Source organism: Montipora foliosa, chromosome 3, assembly GCF_036669935.1.
Source record: "Montipora foliosa isolate CH-2021 chromosome 3, ASM3666993v2, whole genome shotgun sequence".
NCBI lineage: Eukaryota > Metazoa > Cnidaria > Anthozoa > Scleractinia > Acroporidae > Montipora > Montipora foliosa.
The window spans coordinates 70,295,621-70,321,264 of record NC_090871.1 but is presented as its reverse complement, the minus strand read 5'-3'; the positions used below and the strand labels follow the sequence as shown (position 1 = coordinate 70,321,264).

The 25,644-nt window shown below is 40.2% G+C and overlaps 2 protein-coding genes and 1 pseudogene across 3 annotated transcripts in view; all 3 read right to left on the bottom strand.

The window, feature by feature from the left end:
* The window catches only part of LOC137998129 (S-adenosylmethionine decarboxylase proenzyme-like), a 113,165-nt gene that overhangs the window by 67,414 nt on the left and 20,107 nt on the right, over nt 1-25,644 (bottom strand). The gene's annotated exons all lie outside the window — the stretch shown is intronic.
* LOC137996346 (prostacyclin receptor-like) lies at nt 16,249-24,192 on the bottom strand. The gene is made up of 3 exons (XM_068841746.1): nt 23,567-24,192; nt 17,581-18,078; nt 16,249-17,015 (listed from the first exon to the last, which is right to left on the bottom strand). The coding sequence occupies exons 1-3, from the start codon at nt 23,876-23,878 to the stop codon at nt 16,668-16,670; spliced, it is 1,158 nt and encodes a 385-aa protein (XP_068697847.1). The 5' UTR covers nt 23,879-24,192; the 3' UTR covers nt 16,249-16,667.
* On the bottom strand, nt 20,497-21,187 carry LOC137994344 (uncharacterized; annotated as a pseudogene).

Here is a 25,644-nt window from a genome sequence, read left to right as displayed (position 1 = left end):
TGTCAGATAAATGCGGCAACAGAAGGAAATTGAAAGGAAAAAGAAATTTGGAAAGGTATAAGGAGGCAAACAAAGCTGTTAAGAAAGAGATAAGAAATACGAAAGAAAGGTGGATCAAAGAGAAATGCAAGATTATTGAGAATAATCTTCATAGAAATCCAAAGCAAGCCTATGCGACTGTCAAAAAGCTTACTGAAGACAAGAACAGAAACGCAACAACTATCATTGAAGGCAGGGATGGGAAGACGTTAAATGACGTTGAAGATGTTCTAGGGAGATGGAAAGGGTATTGTGAAGAGCTGTACAATTATCAAACTGATAAGGATGACACAATACTGGACATCTTGAAGAGTGCTGCAGTACCAAGTGAAACAGCTCCGCCGATTATTAAGGCAGAGTTCAAAGAAGCTGTGAGAAGTCTAAAAGACAACAAATTCCCTGGGGTGGATAACATCCAAGGAGAGCTCCTGAATTATGGTGGAGAGGAAGTCATAGAGATACTGCAGGATATTTGCAACAAGATTCTAAAAACGGGAATTTTGCCTGAAGACTGGACAACGTTAATCCTGATTCCATTCCCAAAGAGGGCGTCGTTTAAGTGTGCTGACCATACAAAAATTGCACTTATCAGTCATTCTAGCAAAGTAATGTTAAAGATCCTTCAAAAGAGAATTGCACCAACTGTGGAATCTCTGTTGGATAATTTCCAGGCAGGCTTTAGAGCGGGAGGGGGCAAAGCGGAGCAAGTAACCAATCTCAGAATATTGTGCGAAAAGTACACCGAACACGACTCAAAAGTATTCTTAAATTTCGTCGATTACAGAAAAGCATTTGATAGGGTATGGTATGATGCTATATGGGCAGTGCTGAGGAAATATGGGATAGATGAGAGCATTATGAAAGCACTTGAGCAACTTTATACGAAGTCAACAGGCAAAGTGAGGGTCGGAGCGAAATTTAGCGAGAAGTTCCCATGTAGCGTTGGGGTGAGACAAGGGTGTGTTTTGTCGACAAGTCTTTTCAATGTCTTTTTGGAGGTGAATAACCTTCGATTCGCTGATGACATTGCTTCAATCACAGACAACAGCAGTGAAATACAGGACCCTTACCAATAGACTGAACACAGAGTCGACGAGATTCGGAATGGATATAAGTGCAGAGAAGAGTATGTAAAACAGCTGAAACATTAAGATCACCTGTTAAGTTGTCTGGGAAGCAGTTGGAGTAAGTCAACCACTTTAAGTATTTGAGTTGTAATATGTCTGATACAGGTAGATCGACAAATGAAGTAAAGATACGAGTAGCAATGGCCATTTCATCTTTAATCAAAATGGATAAATTGTGGAAAAGCCAAAAAATTAGCTTCGGGGTGAAACTGAGATTATTACGATCGATTGTGATTTCTGTTTTACTCTACGGATGCGAATCCTGGACATACAGCGATTAGATTTTAAAGAAGATCAATGCACTTGAATTTAGGTGCCATAGAAGATTACTGGGCATCTCTTGGAGGGACAGGTGCACACTGAATGAGTCAGTGAAAGAACAGGTGGTGGGTTTAGGTGGAGTACAGAAACCCCTAATCCAAATTGCGCAGGAAAGGAAAATGAAATTCTTCGGCCATGTCACGAGATATCGCAGTAAGCTCAGGTTGGCTAACACCATCATGCATGGACGAGTTCCCGGAAACAGAGGGCGTGGTAGGCCACGGAGAAGTTGGGTAAAGGACATCTGTGAGTGGACACGCAGTAAGCCATCGCAAGCTATTAGACTTGCTGAGATGAGAGAATTAAGAATAATCCAGAATCAGTGCGTTTACGGATCCTGAGAGATCTTTGGCGTAAAAAAGAAGAAGAAGAAGACGATGGTTTAAACTATTCCCGATTTTGTTCAAACTCTTCCTCAAGCAAAAGAGAGTCTCACAGTGACCATAGGATCAGCATCATCAGACATCACACCAACAACAGCATGCACGTTGTGCTTTAGCAGCATAATGAAGCATGGTTCAAGCATGTGTTTGTCAACAAATAACGAAATGCTAACGTAATGTTCAGAACACCAGAGGTTAAGACAACTGTATGATTTTCATCTGTGATCTCCTCTAAATGTTCCCACCGACAGTGGAGTGCCTCTCAGCTCATCAAAGTTCGACCTCTCTTCCTCATTTTTTTCCCTGTGGTTTAAGCCTTTAATGATTTTTTGGAAACTATCCTTAAGCAAAGGATTGTCTCACAGTCACCATAGCATCAGCATCATCAGACAGCACACCAAGAACAGCATGTACGTCGTGGTTTAGCAGCACAGTGCAGCCTGGTTTAAGCATATGTTTGTCAACAAATAACGAAATGCTAACGTAATGTTCACAATCAACAAAAGTGTGTCTCACAGTGTCCATAGGATCAGCATCATCAGACAGCACACCAACAACAGCATGTACGTTTTGATTTAGCAGCACAGTGCCGCCTGGTTTAAGCATATATTTGTCAACAAATGATGAAATGCTAACGTAATGTTCACAACCAACAGATGTCCGACAATCGCATGGTTGTCATGTGTGACTTTACCTACACCGACATTGAAGTGCCTCTCAGCTCATCAACCTTGGACCTCTCTTCTTCATTTTTCTCTTCGTGTGGTTTAAGACTATCCTGATTTTGTGGAAACTCTTCCTCAAGCAAAAGTGTGTCTCACAGTGTCCATAGGATCAACATCATCAGACAGCACACCAACAACAGCATGTACGTCGTGGTTTAGCAGCACAGTGCAGCCTGGTTTAAGCATATGTTTGTCAACAAATGATGAAATGCTAACGTAATGTTCACAACCAACAGATGTTGAGACCATCGCATGGTTCTCATCTGTGATCTCCTCTATGGTCCGACTCAGATTGGAGTGCCTGTCAGCGCATCAACCTTGGACTTCTCTTATTCATTTTTGTGTTCCTGTGGTTTAAGCCTTTCCTGATTTTGTGGAAACTCTTCCTTAAGCAAAAGAGCCTCTCAAATTATAGTATAAATATTCTAGAGTAAGAAATGCGCCTTTGCAAACGATAATGCCCGCAAAGAAAAATAAGAGAGGCGATCGTGGCTCGGTAGAAGAAGCCGAGACAAGTACTGCGAAGAAGACGGCCAATATGGCCGCTGACAATGGTGCAGGAATTGAAGAATCTATACACAAGATAAACGAACAAGAACAGCCAAGCCTCCTCGAAATCAAGCAGTTATTGGTGGATATTCAGATCCAAATAGCGGCGGTACTCACCGAAAATCTAAAACTTAGGAAGGAAATTGAAGAATTAAAAGACTCCGCAAATTTGAATGAGAAGGAACTCAATGATCTGAAGGACTCCTTGCTAAAGACGAAGAACGAAAACAAGACCTTAAAAGATTTTCTGGAGGAAACGAGGAGAGAGCTGAAAGCGGTGAAAGATGACTTTAGAGAGCAGAAGGAAGAAACTGAACAATTGTGGTCTGCTTTCGACGATTTGGAACAATACACGCGAAAGAACTCGCTAGAAATACACGGAATACCACAAAATGCATATTCGGATACGGATACGGCAGTCATTAAAGTGGCCGAAGCTTTGAACATAACTGTAGAGCCCGAGGACATCGAGATTTCTCACAAGCTGAGGAGGGGCACGGCTATTATAGTTAAATTTTGCAGTCACAAGGTAAAGTCCAAAATTTACAAGGAACGCGTTAAATTAAAGCATGTTAAAATCTCGGATCTTTTTCCAAGTTACGCTTCCTCTGGACAACAGCACCGAATTTTTGTTAATGAGAACCTTACTGCTTACAGGAGAAGGATGGTCGGAAAAGCCAACAAACGAAGGCAGGAAGGAACGCTTACTAGTGTTTGGACGTTGGACGGTAAGATGTACATTAAAACCTCGCCTGAAGGCGCCCCCGTAAGAATTTTTTCTGAAGAAGATCTAGATAACTTATAACTGTTTTGGAATGTTTCACGGCTGGTGGAGAGCGTCTCTACAATTTGCAAAGCAACTGAGAGATACGAACTTTTCCCGCAACAAATTATCTTTTAACCCTTTTATCAGTTTATCAGTTTTAGTATATGTCTTTCTGTTGGTATACACAAGGTTCTTTGCTCCCTTTCAGTTTATCTGTGATGCACTTTATTCTTTATTATTACAGTCGTTTGTACGTTTTACTTTGCACTAAATGGGTATGCTACATTTCAGAGACACATATCAGAATAATTTACCGTTTCATTACCCTTGGGGTGAAAACTGTTAAATTCCTCTCTCGTCTTAATAATAACAAAAGGAATGGAACTTAGAATCGGTTCAATAAACGCTAGGGGTTTAGGAGACAAGACTAAGCGACAGGAATTCTTTAACTGGCTTCGAAAAAAGCAGTTATCAATTTATTTCATCCAAGAAGCTCACTGTACGGAAAACAATATGCATGATTGGCGGGCCGAATGGGGGTACCAAGCTCTTTTCAGTTGTGGCACTAGTAAAAAGGCAGGTGTTATTATATTGTTTAACAATAACTTCTCTTTCCAAATTTCGCGAACATATTCTGATCCCGGGGGACGCTTTCTAGTTTGTGACATGACTACAAACGGGAAACAACTGACTTTGATAAACGTATACGCACCAAATGATGAAAATCCCACTTTCTTTACTTCTGTTTTTCAACATTTAGACGATCTCAAGTGCGATGAGATTATAATAGGAGGGGATTACAATTTAGTGCTGGACGTTGAGAAGGATAAAAAAGGCGGACTAGCAAGAACACATAAAAGATCGTTGGAAGTTATAAATAGCTTTTCCGGTGAGTTTGACTTGATAGATGTCTGGAGAGTCCAAAACCCTGGATTACGACACTTCACATGGAGGCAAAGAAACCCAGAAATACATTGTAGACTTGACTTTTTTCTCGTAAGTCATTGTATCTCTAATAACACCACCAAAGCAGACATTGTCCCAGGTTACAAAACAGATCATTCAATGATCACCTTGCAATTATCTCTGCACAATAACCAACGAGGACGAGGATTTTGGAAATTAAACACCTCTTTTCTACAGGATGAAGAATATGTAAACCAAATTAAAGCAGCTATAACTCAAACTAAGCACGAATATGCACAAGATAACACTGTCACACCTGGGTTATTGTGGGAAATGATAAAAATGAAAATTAGAGAAGCATCAATGAAGTATGGAAAAATCAAAAAAGGAAAATATTAAGCAAAAGAAGGATGACATTGAAAAATCAATAAAAACCCTCGAGGGACGAATTGCTAATACCCTTGCAAATAACTCCCAAGATTTGTGGATGGAATTGGACATGAAAAGACGCGAACATGAAACCCTAATTGAATACCAAACAAAAGGAGCTATTATAAGATCTAAGTCTCGATGGTATAACGAAGGTGAGAAAAATACTAAATACTTTCTTAACCTAGAGAAGCGACACTGCAAGCAAGGAACAATCACTCAATTGAAAATTAACGAAAACAAGCTGGTTCAATCAGACAGAGAAATCTTACATGAGTGTGAGACTTTTTATAAAAATCTGTACCGTTCCAAAACGCAAGTGAGCGACTTTCCGGAAGAGTTTTTTCCACCCACACGAGAATTATTAAATGACGAAAAGCGATCCTCTTGTGAAGGCCAGTTAACTGCTAAGGAATGCCTGGAGGCCCTAAAAGACATGGCAGCAGGGAAATCACCTGGTACAGATGGCCTACCATGTGAATTCTACATGGTTTTCTGGGAAGACATAGGAGAAACCCTCACCAGCGCTTTTAATTTCTCCTATGAAATATGTAACCTGACTATATCACAAAGGCGAGGAATTGTCAAACTCATACCCAAAAAGGATTCTGACCCTATCTTGATTAAAAATTGGCGTCCCTTAACTCTATTAAATTGCGATTACAAGATTGCTTCAAAAGCCATCGCGAAGCGAATCAAAACAGTTCTACCAGAGCTAATATCAGATGATCAAACAGGCTTCATTAAAACCAGATGCATCAGTGACAACATACGTACACTAGATAGCGTCATCAAATATACAGGTAATAAAAAAATCCCTGGACTTCTCCTTTTTCTGGACTTTGAAAAGGCTTTCGATACTCTCGAATGGTCTTTTATCAACAAAACTCTTCAACATTTTGGTTTTGGTCCCTCGCTGTCAAGTTGGGTCAGGCTCTTTTATTGTAACATCGAAAGCTGCGTATTAAACAATGGATGGACAAGCAATTTTTTTAAGCTAAGCCGAGGCGTTAGACAAGGGTGCCCTCTATCGCCTTACCTTTTCATACTCTCTGTAGAAATACTCGCTGAAGCCATACGAAATAAAAGCGAAATTAGAGGTATTAAGATACAGGATACTGAATTTAAATTAAGCCAATATGCAGACGATACGACGCTCATTTTAGATGGATCTGAACAATCCTTTAAGTCTTCGCTTTCTTTGAGAGAAGCTTTTGGTAAAATATCTGGCCTCAGACTGAATGACAAGAAAACAGAAGCTCTCTGGATAGGGTCTAAAACAAACAGCAATCAAACATTTTGCCCGGAAATGAATTTTAAATGGCAAAAGGGAAAGACTAAGGCACTTGGCGTTTGGTTCGCAACGGATCGCGATGCGGCAATATCTTTAAATTACAACGAAAAGCTTACGAAAGTTAAATCTATCTTAGGATGCTGGAAATTTCGAAGACTTAGCTTAATAGGGAAAATTGTTGTTCTGAAGAGCCTAGTAGCATCGCAACTTGTATACGTACTCACATCGTTGCAAACTAAGCACCATGCAATTAAAGAGATTAATAGGATGTTTTTAAAATTCTTATGGAATGATAAAGGTGATAAAATTAAACGCAAGGTTATCATCAATGATTATTCTGAAGGTGGACTCAAAATGATCGATATTACAACTTTTAACAAATCCCTTAAAGCTACCTGGATTAAAAAATACCTGAACACAGAAAACTGCAGCAAATGGAAAGTTTTTTTTGATCTAGAACTCGCAACATATGGAGGCAACGCCGTCTTTAAAGGAAACCTAAACAAAAAAGACATTGGTAATCTAAACATAGAAGACCCTTTTGTTAAAGAAGTTATAGAAATATGGTCTGAGACCTTCTTTGAGAAAGGAATAGTGTCCAAAGATCACTTTCTAGCTCTACCTCTCTGGCAAAATTCATTAATAAGGATAAACAATGCACCAGTACTATGCAAAGATTGGCTTTCCAAAGGTATAACACAAGTAAAACATTTAATGGATGGTTCTAACAACTTTCTTTCCCTTGCCAGCTTTCAAAATAAATATCAACTAAAAGTCAGACCACTAACTTTTTTTGGCATAATCTCTGCTATTAAACCTTTACAGCAACAGATTCCGAGGTCTCAGCTGAAGTATGACAATTTCATGAACACGTTCCTAAAGCACCAAAAACCATCGAGAATAGTTTACAAGAAATTAATTTCTGACCAAGCGGAACGACCGCTATTATCTCAAGAGAGGTGGCAGAAAGAAATCGGGTCCACAGCCAAGGTAAAAATTGACTGGAGAAAAGCCTACCTATTGTCTGCTGCGTGTACAAAGAGTTCCAAATTAATTGACTTCAATTTCAGATTTTTACATAGACGGCTGGCGACCAATAATTTTCTGCAAAAAATAGGAATTAGAGAGGACGGAACATGCACCTTCTGCCATGATAAAAAAGAAGATCTGTTACATTTATTCTGGGGATGTGAAAAAAGTAGAATTTTTTGGAATGACCTCTCTATATGGCTGCAGGCGTGCCACGTGCTTTCAAAAGAGAACCACTTTGGAATGGAAACGGCCTTAGGCCTGAAGCCAGACGACTCCAATTTTAAACTCCAAATTAATTTTTTTTGCCTAATGGCTAAGCACTACATTTGGATTTGCCGTTCGAAAGAACGATCCCCAACCCAAAACAACTTCTTGCTTTCCCTGAAACAGACGCACCAATTGGAAAACAACACAATAAGAAATTCAAAGAAATGGAAGCCACTTCTGTCCCCGCTGCAACGAGTCTCCTAAACCCTTAACCTTAACCTTGAATTTTTAAATATTGATTCCTCTATTTTAAAACTATCATTATAAATGTAACCCTAAAGGAAAGAGATGGTTTTTAGAAGTGCTAGAAGTCGTATGTCATTTATTTATTTTATCTATTATTATTATCTTTTCTTTTTTTTTTTTCTTTCTTTTTCTTCTCATGTTAGAAAACGTAATTTTAATGCAATTAGTGCTTAGTAGTGCTGTAATTCATGTCACGTTCGTATTGCAATACTCATTGTATCGTTTACTGTAAAAAAAAAAAAAAAAAAAAAAAAAAAGAGCCTCTCACAGTGTCCATAGGATCAGCATCATCAGACAGCACATCAAAAACAGCATGTACGTTGTGATTTAGCACCACAGTGCCGCCTGGTTAAAGCATGTCTTCGTCAACAAATGACGAAATGCTAACGTAATGTTGAGAACCAAGAGATGTTCAAACAATCGCATGTCGCAAGGTTGTCATCTGTGATCTCCTCTATGTTCCTGCCGAAATTGGAGTGCCTCTTTGCTCATCAACCTCAGAACTGTTTTCCTCATTTTTCTCTTCCTGTGGTTTAAGCCTTTCTTGATTTTGTGGAAACTCTTCCTCAAGCAAAAGATAGTCTCACAGTGACCATAGGATCAGCATCATCAAACATCACACCAACAACAGCATGCACGTTGTGCTTTAGCAGCACAGTGCCGCCTGGTTAAAGCATGTCTTTATCAAAAAATGACGAAATGTTAACGTATTGTTCAGAACCAACAGATGTCCGACAATCGCATGGTTGTCATGTGTGATCTCCTCTACACCGACATTGGAATGCCTCTCAGCTCATTAACCTTGGACCTCTCTTCTTCATTTTTCTCTTCGTGTGGTTTAAGACTTTCCTGATTTTGTGGAAACTCTTCCTCAAGCAAAAGATAGTCTCACACAGTGTCCATAGGATAAGCATCATCAGACAGCACACCAACAACAGCATGCAGGTTTTGGTTTAGCAGCACAGTGCCGCCTGGTTGAAGCATGTCTTTATCAACAAATGACGAAATGCTAACGTATTGTTCAGAACCAACAGATGTTGAGACAATCGCATGGTTGTCATCTGTGATCTCCTCTAATGTTCCCACCGACATTGGAGTGCCTCTCAGCCTATCAACCTTGGACCTCTGTTTTTCATTTTTCTCTTCCTGTGGTTTACGCCTTTTCTCAGAAGTCCAGCACTTCAGCAACTTCCCGAACTCAGCCTGAGAAATCCAGTACTTCGGCAGTTTCTCAAAATCAGCCTGAGAGATTCAGCTTTCCTGCAGCTCCTCAAAAGTCTCTCGTCAGAATGAATGTCAGCCCGTAAGTTTAGGCTAACTCCTCCTCCAAGGCACCCGTGAGCTCTGTTCCCATCGTGTCAAGACAAGTCATCACCAGATCTGGAAGAGTGGCCAGGGAAGTATTTTGGGGCCCCTCCTATTTATTTTATACGTGAATGACACTCCTGTTTTCTATCAAGCCCTACAGTCATGTTTTCACCCACTTCAACATCCAATTTAGTACAAGAAAGTTTTGTGCAATTCTGTGAATGGTGTCGCTTGTGGCGCCTAAGAACTAATGCAGAAAAATGTAAGAGCATGAACTTTACCAGGGCAAGGGATCCTGCTGGGTGCAATTACACGATGGCTAACAAGCAATTAGAACAAGTACAGGCACATAAGCACCTTGAAATACTTCTATCGGAAGATCTATCATGGAAGTCACAAATGTTTGCCGTTGTTGCAAAATCAAATAGGTCGCTTGGATTACTTAACGGACTTCTGGGAAGAGGTCGAAAGCTTTGCTTGTTGGTTATGAAGTAATGGTGCGCCCAATACTCGAGTATGCATGTCAAGTGTGGAATGCCCATCAAACATACCTACGTAAAAAAATTGAAAGGTGTCCAACGCAATGTAACTAGATGGGTTCTTGGAAAAGACATCTCATATGAAGAAAGAAACAAGTCCCTCACGCTGCAATACTTTCGCCGGCGAAGAGAAGTCCTTGGTCTCGTTCAACTGTTTCAAATATTGGAGATTACATATCCTTCAGTAACTGCAGAAGAACAAGAAATAGTCATAATTATAAACTTTTTAAGCCTTATTGTGGGACAGATATCTTTAAAAATTCATTTTCGAATAGATATATAGATAAGTGGAACGATTTACCGGCATCAGTTGCAGATCTTGAATCTGTTGACAGATTCAAAAAAGCCATAAAAAAGATTTTATTTACAAGGGGGAAGGAGTATGTTTTCATATGGGGATTTAGTTCCCCTCTACCATAACCCGTTTATTCAATGGGCCGTCATTGTCATGGTTTTCATTATTTAATAAAGTTCTTATATGTATATATTTAACAATTAGACCCGTAGCCCGCAAGTGCTATGGGTCGAAGGGTCTAATTGTTTTAGTATCACCCAACTAGTCGGACAGAAAAGGCAATAATAAATTTAGCAAATGCAACTTGAAGAAATATTTATTTGGGAATAAAACGAAAAAAATCCGTCACGCTTTTCGCTACTCGAGGACTATTACCAATGGTCCTCTAGTAGAGTAGCCAATTAAAATGCAGGATTTGCATTAGTCCACTAGTTGGGTGATACTAAAAAGCATTAGTTGGGAGAACCATTATATTTCGTAATTGGGTTGCCAAACTCGGTCGGAAATCTGCGTTTCATTTCGTCCTTTTGTTATTTTTATTGCTTTCCGTGTAGGTAGAAGTCTTTCCTGTCATTCCCCTGCTAAGTAGTTTCTTTGTGGGTAGAGTCATCTGCGCGTATTTTTGCCAGGCTTTAGGGGCTTGTAGAAATGGGTAGATTTTATCTGGTGGACACAGTAGCATATTTAATTGACGTGCAATGACGTCGAAAGTCATTGTAACGCCAATGGTATTTTAGCAGATGTTTAAGGAAAATATACCTTTATGGAGCTCAAGAATGGAACTTCAATTGGATAAACAGGACAGGCAGGGAAAAATAAATATCTGGAATCCTAAAAGCTGCGACGAGTAATGGTCTTCGACAACAATTGCATCTTTCGCCGTCCGATATCACAAAGTGAGCTCTGTTTCTAATATTATTTTACAAACTGTGTTGTTATGTACAACACCGAAACCAAATGGCAAATTCTGTATGGGTGTAAAAGGAATGGAACGCCTTGAATGCATCGCAGTGTTAACTAAAGTAGCATCTCAGTCAGTTGTCTGGCAATTTACATTTATTTTGTACTCAATTCTGTACAGGTTTCGAAAAAGACATAATTGAAAATGTGACAGTGAAGAATTATTGGAAAGAAAGCTTGTTGTCTATTTTGTGCTTCGTTATTCACGGAAACGTTTCTTCCGAAAAGAGTTTGATCTGAAGTTTATTTCCTGTTTGCACGCACGCAATTAAAATAGAAAGGTTTTGTTTGCCTCTAATAGCAAATATTTTGTTTGTTTCAATAAATCCTACGCTGGAAAAGGTCTTTGTGACATTTTTCTTCCAAATGAACACCCCAAAATAAAGCTTTTTAACGACCTTTAAGTGGAATATTTTTGTAGTTTAATATTATAATTATCTGTCAAAAATTTGTAAATAAGCTTGAACTAAACACACTCAATTTAGTCGTATTTACCTCTTCGTCAAGTTCTCGTACATATTTTACTTTCTTCCTTTCTTCAGGTAATAAAAACAATTTGAAATTTGACTAATTCTTGTTGGTCAAGAATTATTTGAAAGAAAGCTTGTTGTCCATTTTTGCCTCATTATTGAAAGAAATGGTTCTTCAGTGAAGGGATTGATCGACCTTGCTCCAGATAAGAGTCCGGTCTCGGGTCAAGAACTTAACAAAGAAGGCTTCCCGACCCGACAAATGAAATGTAAATATTCATTTAAATATAACAAAATTAAAAAACACGAAAGCACTTTCTTGGCTAAAAAGTACGTTGTTAAACTCAGAAAGCGACGAACAATTTTCTATTTTCGAATTCCCCATAATGCACTTTGTTTGCCCCCGTGGCCGTGGCCACTGAGATTTTCGACAAGGACTATTATTTACTTAAATTCGATCTGAAGTCCGGTTACCCTCATATTAAAATTTTCCCAGAGCACCGCAAATACCTTGCATTTGCTTGGGATTTTGGCACGGGGAAGTTCAGATAGTTTCAATTTTGCGTCCTTCCGTTTGGCCTTTCTTCTGCTCCTTTTATTTTCACCAAGATTCTCAAACCGCTTCAAAAATTCTGGAGAAGTCGGGGCATTCCTTTTGCCATTTTCCTGGACGATGGCCTAGGAGGGGGAACTGATTAAGTTTCTGCCAAAATTCACAGCTTAGCAGTTCATTCTGATATACTCAAGTCTGGTTTCGTCCCCAACCAGGAAAAGTCCGTTTGGGAACCAGTTCAAGTCATTACATGGCTAGGAGTTGTTCTTAACACCATTGAGGGCTCTGTTCAGGCCACCGATGAACGCATCGTGAAATTGACTCCCGACCTTCAGTCATTGCAGACATTGTCTTCGCAACAGTCTGTTCGCCAGGTTTACGTTAAAAGCGTCCCCAGTGTTGCGGGCCAGATTATTTCACTTTCTTCCTGCGTGGATTCAGTTACCCGTATTATGACCAGGCATCTTTTTTCAGTGGTGAATTCTGCTTTTTCCTGGGACAGCGAAGTTTTCTTGTCGGATGATTCCATTGCGGAGATTAACTTTTGGGCTAACAATGTAGATTCCCTGAATGGTAGAGTTTATTGGCGGGCGCAATCGCTACTGGTCCGAATTAGTTTCTTCGATGCTCCCGATTCAGCCTGTGGCGCGTTTGTCGAGTCCGAGTCCGAATTGGTTTTTCATCACAATTGGTCCCCTGAGGAGAAAGTGCAGAGTTCTACTTGGAGAGAACTGAAGGCCGTTTGTCTCGCCTTGGAGGCCTTTGCAGGTCGTTTGTCCAACGCCAAGGGTCATCTGGTATTCAGACAACCAGACCGTTGAGTTTATTCTTCTCAACGGCTGCAGGAAATTGGATATGCAAGCATTAGCTCTAGAAGCCTTTCGGATTTGCCTTAAGTATCGCATTTCTCTTGATGCTAGAAGGATCCCTAGGGATCTTAATGTCAGAGCCGACTCCATCAACAGGCTTGTTGATCAGTTCGACGATTATGCTATTAATAATTTTGTTTTTCAGAGTATTAATGATCACTGGCGACCGCATACCATCGATAGGTTCGCCTGTAGTTACAATTCCAAATTATCAAGGTTTAATTCCCGGTTTTTTCAGCCCGGCTTTTCTCAGGACTGGGGATGCGACAATAACTGGCCTTGTCCCCCGGTTTGTCTAATTGTCAGAGTTCTTAAACACATGGAAGCGTGTCTTGCTAGAGGAACCCTATTTAACAGGTATGGAAGTCGTCGTTCTTCTGGAACGTCTGCAACAAATGGTGTGCACTGGAGAAGATTCGTTATTGACTGAGTCTACTTGCCCAAGTTAGTATGTGTAATCAAATGGCGACGAGTGAAATTAGGAAATAATTTCACGTGCGTTTTGTCAAAATTCTGATAATTTCCCGAGCCTTTAGGCGAGGGAAATTATCAGAATTTTGACAAAACGCAAGTGAAATTATTTCCTAATTTCACGAGAAAACCATTTGATTACCTTTTAATGTCGTGGGTGACAAATTACGCTCACAACCGTAATTGTAAAATCGCTCGAGTACTTTATCCAACTGCTCGGGAAGAATCATCTCCAGGTTTTTCTCAAGGCTATTTTCGTCACACAACTTCTCAAAAACTCTCACCCAGTTAATTGTGCTCTTTCACGTATTTAAATTTTCTGCCGCTTCTTTTAATTTCGTAACTTCTTCAATGGTCACTGTCTTAAATCTAGACGCCATCTTGGCTCTGATCGAGATACAAGAGATGTTAACATGGCAATTTTGTAATTTCACATGTGAAATTATAAATTAACGCTGAAATTTCGCGCCTAAATTAAGGAGTAATTTGTCACCCATGATATTAGAGGGATTATTTGTCAAACGGAAAGCCCGTAATTCCCTTTTTGGTACCAGACCCCTTGATTTTGATGTTGTTGCTCTGCCCCAGGCCCCCTATATGTCATGCGGGGTTTGCACTTTGCCTTATGGAGAGTGTGACTCTTGTTATTAGACGCTACTTTAGTTAAGTTTTTGTACGCCTTTGCGTGAGCTGCCTACTATGTTTTCATGTAGGCTATTATTTGGTCCCACTGCGGTACCATACTTTCCATGCAATAAAGGGTTTATTTGTTACATTTTTATGTGTACGTTTATTCCTGCCATTTCCCCCGTCTGTTATTTGTTTGCCTTTGTTTCTGTTATTGGTTTTTCTCAGTACTTCACGCCTATTTCTTGTATTTTCTAGATATTTTCCATTCTGGTTTTTGGGGCTTTAATCGGGACGCTCTGCTAGACGGTCCCAACCGGGGGTTAGCTGACAGATTGAAGACGACAGTGCTGTCCTCAAAGACCAACAGTACGTCCTCGCTGTACAACCGTGCTTACCGCAAGTGGAAGCAATTCGCCATTAGTACGTTTGACGAAAATATTTTCCCTGCTAAACCCTTTCATGTTGCATTGTACTTGCAACACCTTATTGAGCAATCCCATTCCTCTAGTGTAATTGATTCTGCCTTTTATGGCATAAAGTGGGCACATAGTATGGCTGGTATCCCCTCCCCCATGGATAAACCTATTGTCGAGGCCGTCAGGTCTGCTTCAAAAATAATTCTTGGTACTGCTATTGCTAAGCGCAAGGGGCCCATCTCATCTAGTGTGATTCATGATATTTTTAGTCGTTCTAACCTTGATAACCCTGTTGAATTGCGCAATATTACCTTGTATGTTTTAACATTTGCCGGCTTCTTTAGGTTCGACGATGGAGGCATGACATTTTATTTAACGAGGGATTCATGGTTATTAAAGTCCCCAAAAGTAAGAACGACCAGCTTCGTCGAGGAGACGAAGTAGTTATTTCTGAGCTTCCTAGTCGCGCGTGTCCTGTCAAGCTCTTTAAAAAGTATCTCACCAAATTTCAAATTCCTCCGGACTCCAGGGATTTGATTTTTAGACCCATTTCTAAGGGAAAGGATTCTTGTAAGTTGATAGCCCCCGATAAGCCTATTACTTACGGCACTATGAGAGAAGCTTTCAGGTGGGATTTGAATTCCTTTGGGGCTGACCCTTCCAAGTTCGGGCTGCACTCTCTGCGTTCGGGTGGTGCGACTATGGCAGCTAACAGTGGTGTCAGTGACAGAGTGTTTCAGCGACACGGCCGCTGGAAGTCGGTGCAAGCCTAAGACATTTATATTGATAACGATCTGGATCAAAGACTTTCTGTTTCCAAATTCCTTGGGCTCTAAGCCATGTAAGCTATTAGTGTATATTAATCACGCCTTTGCCCAACTCTTTGTCACTCTAGAGGGGCGGTTCTCGCCAGGCCCTCCCAAAATAAACGTATTTGGTTCAGCGATACTGTGTTGTTATTTTTTGTGGAGTGGAGACAAAATATGTTGTTTCTGACGAGTGAGCTAGCAAATAAGGCTGAAACTACTATTTTGTCGGTACGAGATACAATAAGGGCCTGGGTTCCAGGCCGGGGCATCATGGGCAACGATGTAGGGGTATATATGACCAGGTATAACACGTGGTTGTCATCTAGGCTTCCGAACCAACCGCATTCTTTCGTTTCGTTTAATTTTTTCTTTGTTTAGTTCTTTCTTTTCTAGGTACCATGCATCCAGTCTGGTAGGATCGGCTGTTCTAATTTCCTTTTTGTAAGGCCTTCGTAGGATGGGCTTGGAGCTTGATGATGGGCTTGGAGCTTGAGCCTTGGTTCCTACCCAGATTTCCTGCACAGTTTTCCTCACAGGGGTTTTTTCTGGCAGGTTTTTTTTCCGTTCAAACCGCAATTGCTTTGTTAGAGGTTGCTCAGCTCCACTAGTTTTTTGTACTTTAGGTTTATATTGTATTTTGCTTATATTGTACGTCGGAGTTGAAGATCCCCAGCCTAACTGGCAGCCTGACTGGCACAAAGCTTGAGAGCTTATCTGGGGATGTAGGCCAAGATGGTCTGTTTATATTATGGTTTAATGTAATATCGGAATTGATGTTCCCCAGCCTAACTGGCAGCCTAACTGGCACACAGCTGATAATGTGAGCTTATTTAGGGAACCGTCATTTATTCAAAACTGTTGAAGAAACATTAAAGATAGACTAAATATTGCATAAAGTAGTCATACTTTTTAAGGCGCGATTTCATGACGTGACAAGGGTCTGGAAACCCATAGTGGTCAACTGACTTGAAGTCTTAACAAAGAAATGAACCCACATTCATTTTCATCCCAAGGAGAATTTGAGCTAACCGAGCTTGAATCTGAATTTAAATGAATTTAGTCGGAATATTCCCACGTAGGAAGCAAGTTAGGTAACGGGCTGCTGATAGAAGACCTAAATTCGTTATCGCTAGCCATGCGCATATTGTAGACTGCATGTGGGACATTTCTTGTTTCTGTCAACTTAGACCTGCAATTCCGTTAATGTCTTCTCTAATACTTTTACAGGTTAACAACTGTTCAACCCATCAACACTGTTTTTGTTCATGTCGGTAACGAAGTCTGGACCAAATTTGCAGGGACTGGCCTGACAGCAACTCTAATCACAGAAGACTGCGCAATGCACAACGCGGGACCTAACACAGTGGTATCTGGTGCAAAGGACGCGTTTTCAATGCGACTAGTTTGTATCTTTCGCTTTTGGCTGGCGTGCTTGTCTCTGAGGTACTCTCTGAATCCAGTGATTGATTGTTGGAACTTTCTTTTAAAGCCTCTCGTGAACAAGACGTATGTAAAAGGATCAAGAAGGAAATTAACCATCACCAACCTAAAGGAGAGATTGTCCATGTTCTGGCTGAGATGCAACCGCAGTGTGTTACAAAAGATGCGAATCTGAAACAAAATAAATGAAAAAAAAAAAGTAATCAGCCAGCGTAAAACTAGTAAAAGAGAGTTTGACTGATGGCTAGAATGAAAAGAGGAAAAACAATTATTTTTGTTCGAGAAGCTGCAACTGAAGATCTCGGCCTTGTTCCGGGTATGTATGGGCCGTTTCAGGGGCCCTTTTCTCGAAAGTCCCGAAAACCTTGAGGGCCAGAAAAGCCATTTTTGAAATTGCTAACCGCTTGTTTTGGAAAGCCGATCTTTTTTAACATGTTTTCAAGCTAACGAAAAGAAACACGTCTGTGAAGTTTGACGACTTAAATACTCTCCGTTCTTGAAATACAAAGGAAATTGTGACACCCGAAAGTGGCCCGTAAAGTTTCGGGACTTTCGAGAAACGGGCCCCGGGCCGGCTTGGGAGTCAAAGGTTTTTAATAAAATAATCTAAAAGACTCTATAAGATAAACACGATTGCTGCTAGCACAACAACTTAAGCACTTGTTAAGAAGCCTGAAAAAAACATTTAGGCTTGAAAACTCGAAATTACAGCGTAAGTTACTGCGCATGACCTTACCGTGACTGGTAACCAAGTAACAAGAAAAACAACAGACACCAAAGCCACCAACTTTGCCATTCGCTCCTCCTGTCTGAAGGCACACCGTAGTGCACGTCTGGCGTTCATTTCACACGGTAACAATTTTGACATGCGCCGTTTAATTCTCAAGACGACGATAAACACAAAGATGTTACAAAATGTCATGACTGATGTTAAAAGAACTCCAAATGTAGCCAGCCCTAGTAAAAAATAAAATCCAGCTCGGTCCGCGGGAAACAAATCAAAATGACAAAAAGACTGCGAGTTTTCATTTAAAACGTAGTCTCCAACGTTCATGAAAGGTAAGGATGCTAATATTGTGCAAAACAGTGTGAGAAGTATGCAGAATACTCTAGCGAGCTTTGGTGAGGCATATTTGTTGTAAAGAAACGGACAGTGGAGGGACGCAAAGCGATCCAATGACATAATCGTTACCACGGCTCCTGACGACATTCCAAATGCTGTAGTGAAGAGACCCTGTTCAAAAGAAAGAAATCAATAAAGAAACACTGTATTAAAGACTCTGTAACTACGGAAACGAAACAACTTAAGTTTTGAGATCATCGAAGTTATGAACGCTACTGTAGCAGTAACGAAACGAAAGCCTGAAAAATGCAGACCGAGGACGTTTTGCCACTCTACGCACCGGCTGTATATAACACACCTTATTTCATTAACCGGGGTTAACAGTTCTCATCTCCTTCACAACGTTATAGCGAGTATGCGCCATTTCGATAACTTCAGTCCTAGCAGTATGGTGAGACAATTGTATCCAATAACACCTGGAGAATATCCTCATAATCAACGACAATCTCATGGGCCGGAAGGAATTTCTCAATTTATTACGAACTCAGTCTCTTAACCACTGACCGTTTGTGATCTTTGCCGGTCTTGCGATTTACAAAAATATTGACCGTTTTTATAATAGAGACGCATAATTCGCCTGAGCCGAACTTGGGAAAACTTTTTTCTTCCTTTGTTAAGTTCGTGTAGTCAAAGACGGGCACAAGACACAAACTATCATCCACTTTAATACGACCTCGAAGACGCACTAATCTAGATAGTTCGCCCACGTCTTGTGCCAGTCTTAATACGAGACGAAATTTAACAGACGTAGTGAAAATGTTTGCCCGCAACCAGACGGATTATGCGTCTTATTTACTTCGTCTCGACTTTACACTAGACGGATAACACTACAGACGCATAATTCATCTGGACCAAGAGAAAAAAAAAAGGGGAAGAGAGAACATCCTCCATAATACCCTTTTCCATAGGTAATATGTCTCAAGTCATTTTTAGATCGACTCCCACGCGGCACATATCCCAAGGGGATTACGCAACAGCCATTCATATGGCGGGAATGTGTTCCGCGTGGATATCCCACGCTCAGAGAACACATTCCCGCCATATGATTGGCTGTTGCCTCCTGCTGTTTCCTAATCCCCTTGGGATATGTACAGCGAGGGAGTCGATCTAAAAAATAACTTGAGTTATTCTCTGAATTCAAATTATGACATTGAATTAAACAGCAGGGACGCCAAAAAGGGGGAACCTCTTGTAGACCATATGTGAATCTTGTGATTTAATTAACCTAATTTTTGACACGCTTCCTTTCCCATGTTTTACTACTTAACCTTAAGTCCTCTATATTTCCTGGACATCGAAGACTGCTTTTAGCACACTCTTGAGATTTATTTTTCTGCATGACGCCTTTTCTTTTCTATGTCGTAGTAAGATTAGTCTTGAGTAAATAGTTTGTGTAATTGTGGCGGTTATTTTAATGTATTGAAATTGTAAGTAAGAACATTTGTTAGTAACTGTTGAATGTTAAGAGGAGCCCATCTGGAGAGTGCAACTTCCATACAGCGTCTGTGAAACGGCGTTTTCACAAGTAGGTTAATTTTTAGACTAGCCCTTCCCGCGAATTAGGTCAAAAAACAAAGGCACTTCCGGTTCGGTGACCCTATGACGTCAGCTTAATTTCTTGTAATTGGTCATCGGGCTTCAGTGGGAGTCTCATTCGCGCGAAATTCAATCTAAAAATAAATCGGTCTGTGAAAACGCCGTTACACGAAAACAGTAGAGTTGTAGGCTCCGGGTCATGGGTTCCTGCTGTTAATTAATAAATTTTAAAAAAATAAAAATAAAAAAATAAAATAAATAAAATAACTTGAAACTAAGAGATTATGAATTCATAATCTCTTGCTTGAAACATATTACCTATGGAAAAGGGAATGTATGGGGGATGCCCTCTCTTCCCCCTTTATTTTCTCTTGTCTGGACGGATTATAATAATAATATAATTACTGATCGTCCTACAAACCCATTGTTTTCTGTCTGCATTACATCACCGAATGCCGAGAGAAAAATAATGCATACTATGTGAGAAAAACGGGTGCGGCCTTTTTTGGTGGCAGGGAAATTATCATGGGTAATCCTGAACGAGCTAAAACGCTTAATATTGTAGTGCATATTCGCTGACTGCACTGCAATATTTTTAATATTGCAGCTTGCTTGCGGCAATATATTTCAACAATATTGCAACTGGCCATGGCTTGCTATAAACCGCTTTGGATTTACCTGTTACCGTTTTCGCCCAGTAATTTTTTTAGTGAAAGTTCTCGGATGCCATAGTGTATTGTAGACCTCAACTTAGAAAGATTCCTAAAATAAATATATAGACCACAAGAAGTTCTGTTCAGGGAGACGTACTTCAACGCAAACATGTTTAAATTTTACTAAGTGCACACCTTACAGTGACAAAGTTTCTTACTGATATGAAATAGCAATCTTTGTACTATTAGTACAATTACGACTGACTGAGTGTAACCTTCGTTCTGCTTTTCCTCAACTAGTACTTTTTCCCCTAACTCCATTTCTACTTTTTGTTCAACATCATTCAGTGTTAATCAGGTTTTCCTCTTTTTCCTTCGCATCAATTTCAACCTTCTTAGGAGTCGTTCCCTGCAAGATTTCACTTGCTTTTCGTTTAAATGCTGACGAGGTACATTTATACTCCCTAACTCCATCACATGATCGGTGACCAGTGGTTTCTACAATAACTTGCAATTGTTCTGGCACACCACCATCGTACAATCGAGTGGCACAAATTCGCCGAAGAGAATGATTTGTGAAATGCCCCTCAAATCCTGCTTTTCGCATGATATTCTTTACTACGTTCCCTAAAGTTTCTCTTCCCTTCGCTTTATTATAATACCACACATCCCCTTTTGGTTTTGGCAGTGCCCGCGAATAAAATGCGTTGTCACTGATTTCTTTTAGCACGTGAGACAAGTATTTCTTATACAGCGCAACTGGGCAACGCTCTACATTTGTTAAATTCTTGTATACCAGAACAACTTTTCTTTTGATACGCAAATGGCACAATCCCCCGTTATTAGTTTTACTAATATCTTCCATATGCTGTAAGAATTCATGATCCGATTCGTCCCTTTGTAAAGATAAATGAAGTTTTAAACCTCAAATTCCTGTGTTCCTGCCCAGCACTCAGAGCAAACTGAAATCCAAAAACCCAGACCAAAGTATAGCAAAGTGGGTGACCCGAAAACACTGACCCCCGGTCCATGGACCCCCCTACGGACCGGGTCCATGGACTGCCTTACGGACCGGTCTACGGACCGGTCCACTGACCCCCTGGGTACCCTGGCGCTAGGGTAACCCTATCTGAGTGCTAGGGTTACCCTAGCGTTAGGGTAACCCTAGCTGCCTTGTAAAAAATGCTCTTCTAGGGACAACTCGCCTATCCGGGACAACCTTTTAGAGGTTTCCATTGTGTTTGCGATGCTGGCGGTTACAAAGCACACAAAGTTGTCCCAGGTGGTAGGGTAACCCTACCTGTGTAATTTTGCTTGTAAACCCGGGCTATCTTTGACCCTCCTGCTAGGGTAATCCTAGCAGTAGGGTTACCCTACCTGCTTGTAAACAGGGCCTTATACACATGAACACAATAGCTTAAGAAACCGTTACCTTGAATAAAAGCATCCATTGAAGGTCACGAATTGTTTGATTTATTGTTTTCCACAAAAATAAAAAAGGGCGGCGACATTCGGTGATATAACAATGGGTTTGGATGACGATCAGTAATTATAATAGATAATTATATCCAATAATGCTGCACGCCTCAGTAATAATTATCTATTTTACAGGAATAAAAGCCCCCGGTGAGTTTTTGCCCGGGTGGCAGGTTTCAAAGCGCCGCAACGGAAGATAGATATTGTTCTTCGAATGATCAACTGATTTATAGGTTAGCGTACGATGGAGAAGAGTTATGTAAATGAATGAAGGGGGTAGTTTCTAAAGAAACTGTGGTGCTGGGTCGGTGGGGAAGTAGTATAAGAAAATTTGGTTTTATCAACAGAGTTGATAATGTAAATTGACCACCGTACTGAGATTCTAAAAGCTGAGGTTTCGAACGTTAGCCCTTCGTCAGAGCGAATCGAGGAATTGTGGCTTATGTGTAGTTTTTATAGTAGAGTGGGAGCTACGCTATATTTTTATTTCTTTATTCTTTATTTATATTTATTACAATTTATACAAAAAAATAGAGGCCAAGGGATGAAATGCAAAAGAGTCAACATTGTAACATGGCAACGTGAAAAATAGGAATACACCAGTTAAATGAAAAGCGTTCGTTAATACCGTGAGGATTAAGGGTGCCCATTTGGAAGATGAATTTTTGCTCCAGATTCTTGCGGCTTTCCGTCGTACCTTGATGTAGGGAAAGGCCGCAGATTCTCACAGTTATTTGTTGTATTCATCGTCACATCCATCACATGCCAAGAACTCCATTCCTTATTCTCAATTTCTTAGACTTCGACGTCTATGTAGTGATGACTCCGATTTTCCCAGCAAATCAGAGTAGATGTTCCAGTTCTTCGAAAAACGTGGCTATCCTGTCTCTGTGGTCAAAGCGGGCCATCATCGCGCCCAACAATTTGATCGACAGTCAGCACTACAAACGTCACAAAAAGATAAGAATGACAGAAATCCATTCACCCTCATTTTCCATCCTCATAATAACGCAGTCAAAAGTATCATTCTTAATAACTTTAAATTACTCCAAAATGATCCCGAGACTGGTAGAATCTTTTCGCAACCTCCACTTATTTCATTCAAAAGCGACAAAAACGTAGGCAACTTTTTAGTTAGAAGCGCGCTCAAAACTAAGGAGCAACCCGGCACTTTCAAATGTGCGCGCTCACGATGCAAAACTTGTCCTTTCACTCTTAACACTAGCAAAATATCGAGATCTAAGCGATCTGTTAAGATCACCGATCGTTTCACATGTACCTCCGCAAATGTCATTTATTGCATAACCTGTACGTTATGCAATAAATTATACGTTGGCGAGGCAGGTAGGCGTCTAGGCGACCGATTCCACTAACACTTCGCGATGTTGAGAAGAATGACAAGGATGCATGTCGCCATGGATGCATGATGCCAGTCGCTCGTCATTTTAATCTCCCTAACCACTCCAAAAAACACCCCTACATCAAGGTACGACGGAAAGCCGCAAGAATCTGGAACAAAATTAAAATTCATCGTCCAAATCGGCACCCTTAATCCTCACGGTATTAACGAACGCTTTTCATTTAACTGATGTATTCCTGTTTTTCACGTTGCCATTTTACCACCGATAGCGTAGCTCCTACTCTACTATAAAAACTACACATAACCCACAATTCCTCTATTCGCTCTGACGAAGGGCTAACCTTCGCAACATTAGCTTTTAGAATCTCTGTACGGTGGTCATTTTACATTATCAAGTCCTTTTGATAAAACCAGAAGTTATGCAAATAGTTCGGGATATCAACAAGTACGTGAAGCTACACTTTAATTTCACAGGAGCAATAAACGTTTTTATGTTATAGGATGATATTGCCTAATTTCCTACCACTCTTTTCTCTTTTTTGGGGTGATAAAATTATACGGTAATTAGGCAAACCTGTATGGCGCATTGAGGGGAACCTGACAGCCACTTCTCGCCTTGAACAAGGCCATTGAAGACAAGAACTGCAGTCGAAAAGACCCCGATGAAGTCGACCCATACCAACGCTCCAATAAAGATGGCAGGGAGGGTTTTCCCCAAGAAAAAGTCTCTTCCAAGTGCCAAGAGTGACAAACTACAACCAATGAGACCGCTTGCTATTAACACAATACCCGCGATGGTGTTTCCTCTGCCATCCTCGCGTGTTTGATCAGTGGAGACGCTTGCTGTTGAGCTCAGAGAATGGTTAAAATCGAAAGAAGTGACCATTATTGTTTACTACGCAGTTACAGCTGTCTCGAGCTGTTGTCGGTGTATAAGAAGTGTGTTTCGACTATGAAAATCGTTTCAAGCTTTTTTTTCCCTGGTGGCAGATGACTTAATAAGTTTGCCAAAAACATGCGAACTCCATAGTTCCTGGATTATTCTTCCCGATTGACCTAATTCAGTTCCCTCAAACTGAATTTAAATGCGAACTAAAAATTTAAAAAGCATCATTAAACAACTTTCTCTTAAGGATTTTTTTTTTTGGTTTCATGTGCGATGTTCAGTTTTCTCAGTATCAGTTCGTTGTTCAGGCTAAGCTTCACCGAAACACTCTGATGATGCATCTATAAATATAAGTTCCTAAATTATATAGAATATATGCAATTCTTAGTCAAAATGACAGCTGTATTTATTTAAGTGCTCATTAGTATATTACATGCCAGGTACGATTCCACTGAGATAATATTTTATCTCAGCAACTGAAGGAAATAACTTTCGTACATTTTTTTTTCATAACGAAATTGCGCATACAGACATTTTACGAAAACTGTACTGCTGAGACTCTCATTAGATATGATGCCGCCTAAAAACTGGATTTCCACTTATAAACATTGAAGTGGACCGTTTTATTGAAATTGAAGGATATTTCAGGAGTGAATGGATTGAAAGTATCAGAATGACCACGCTCAAAACCGTCTTTGAGAAATGTCGGTTGTACGTAAAAAAAGAGAAAAAAATTTAAGGCTGTAAACAAGAATACGGGAAAAATTTGAGGACATACACCTGCTAGAGAGATGAGCATTTATTAGTTTCTTGCTCATCAATTTGAAAACCAAAGCAAATATTTTGTTTGCTTTGACAGCTCTGATATTTACAAAAATAAACTGACATTCAAAGAAAAGGGAAGACTAACAGGTCGGGAAAAGACTGCGACTTATCATCAATTATTAAACATTTGAACATTTCTGTGAGGAAGTAAAATGAATTGACAGCAAAACCAGCAGCAGAGTTGTTTCTATCCTGTCTCCCGAAAGATAAGTAGAAACTAGAAAAAGGAACTCAGTTCCTGCCGACAAACCCTGCCGACGAACTGACCCTGTTTAAGATAAATATCGCTGATTTTCCTACCCATTTTAAGACTCAATTCCGATTTTTGATACCCTGTTTAAGACATTTAACCCAGTTTAAGACAAAAATTGATGAATCGATACCCTTATTAAAACAAAAAATGATAAATTCGATACCCTGTTCAAGACAAAAATCCCGAAAAACACACCCTGGCTGGCCGCACGTCCCCATTAAGCCCTTATAAGGGAGTACCCCCCCCCCCCCCCCCCGGGATACAAAGTAATAATGATGTTTAGGCAACAAAGAAGCTCACTTTTATTTGACAAGAATACCGTTTACGATTGCCATATTTTTCCACAAAAGCCATCCAGATGCCTTTGCTAGGCTCTTAAGAAGCTCTCTGTGTAATGTTTCCGTGATTTCGACTAAAATTCTCTTTTTTTCTTCGTCCAGTCTGTAAACTGTGCACGCTTCGGCATATCATAAAATAACGTCATTTTAACCGATCCCTATAACAAGACGACTTAAGAACGTTTCCATAGGATGCACAATGTTGTTCAGTCATATCAATCGGCATCACCGGTAAAATTCGGAAAAGTCAAACCACAGGCGCACCAAGCTCAGTGTGAGCATAGCCAACAAAAATATAAGAATTTGTATGGGAATCCCGATAAAAGGCTTACGAAGATAATTATATGAAA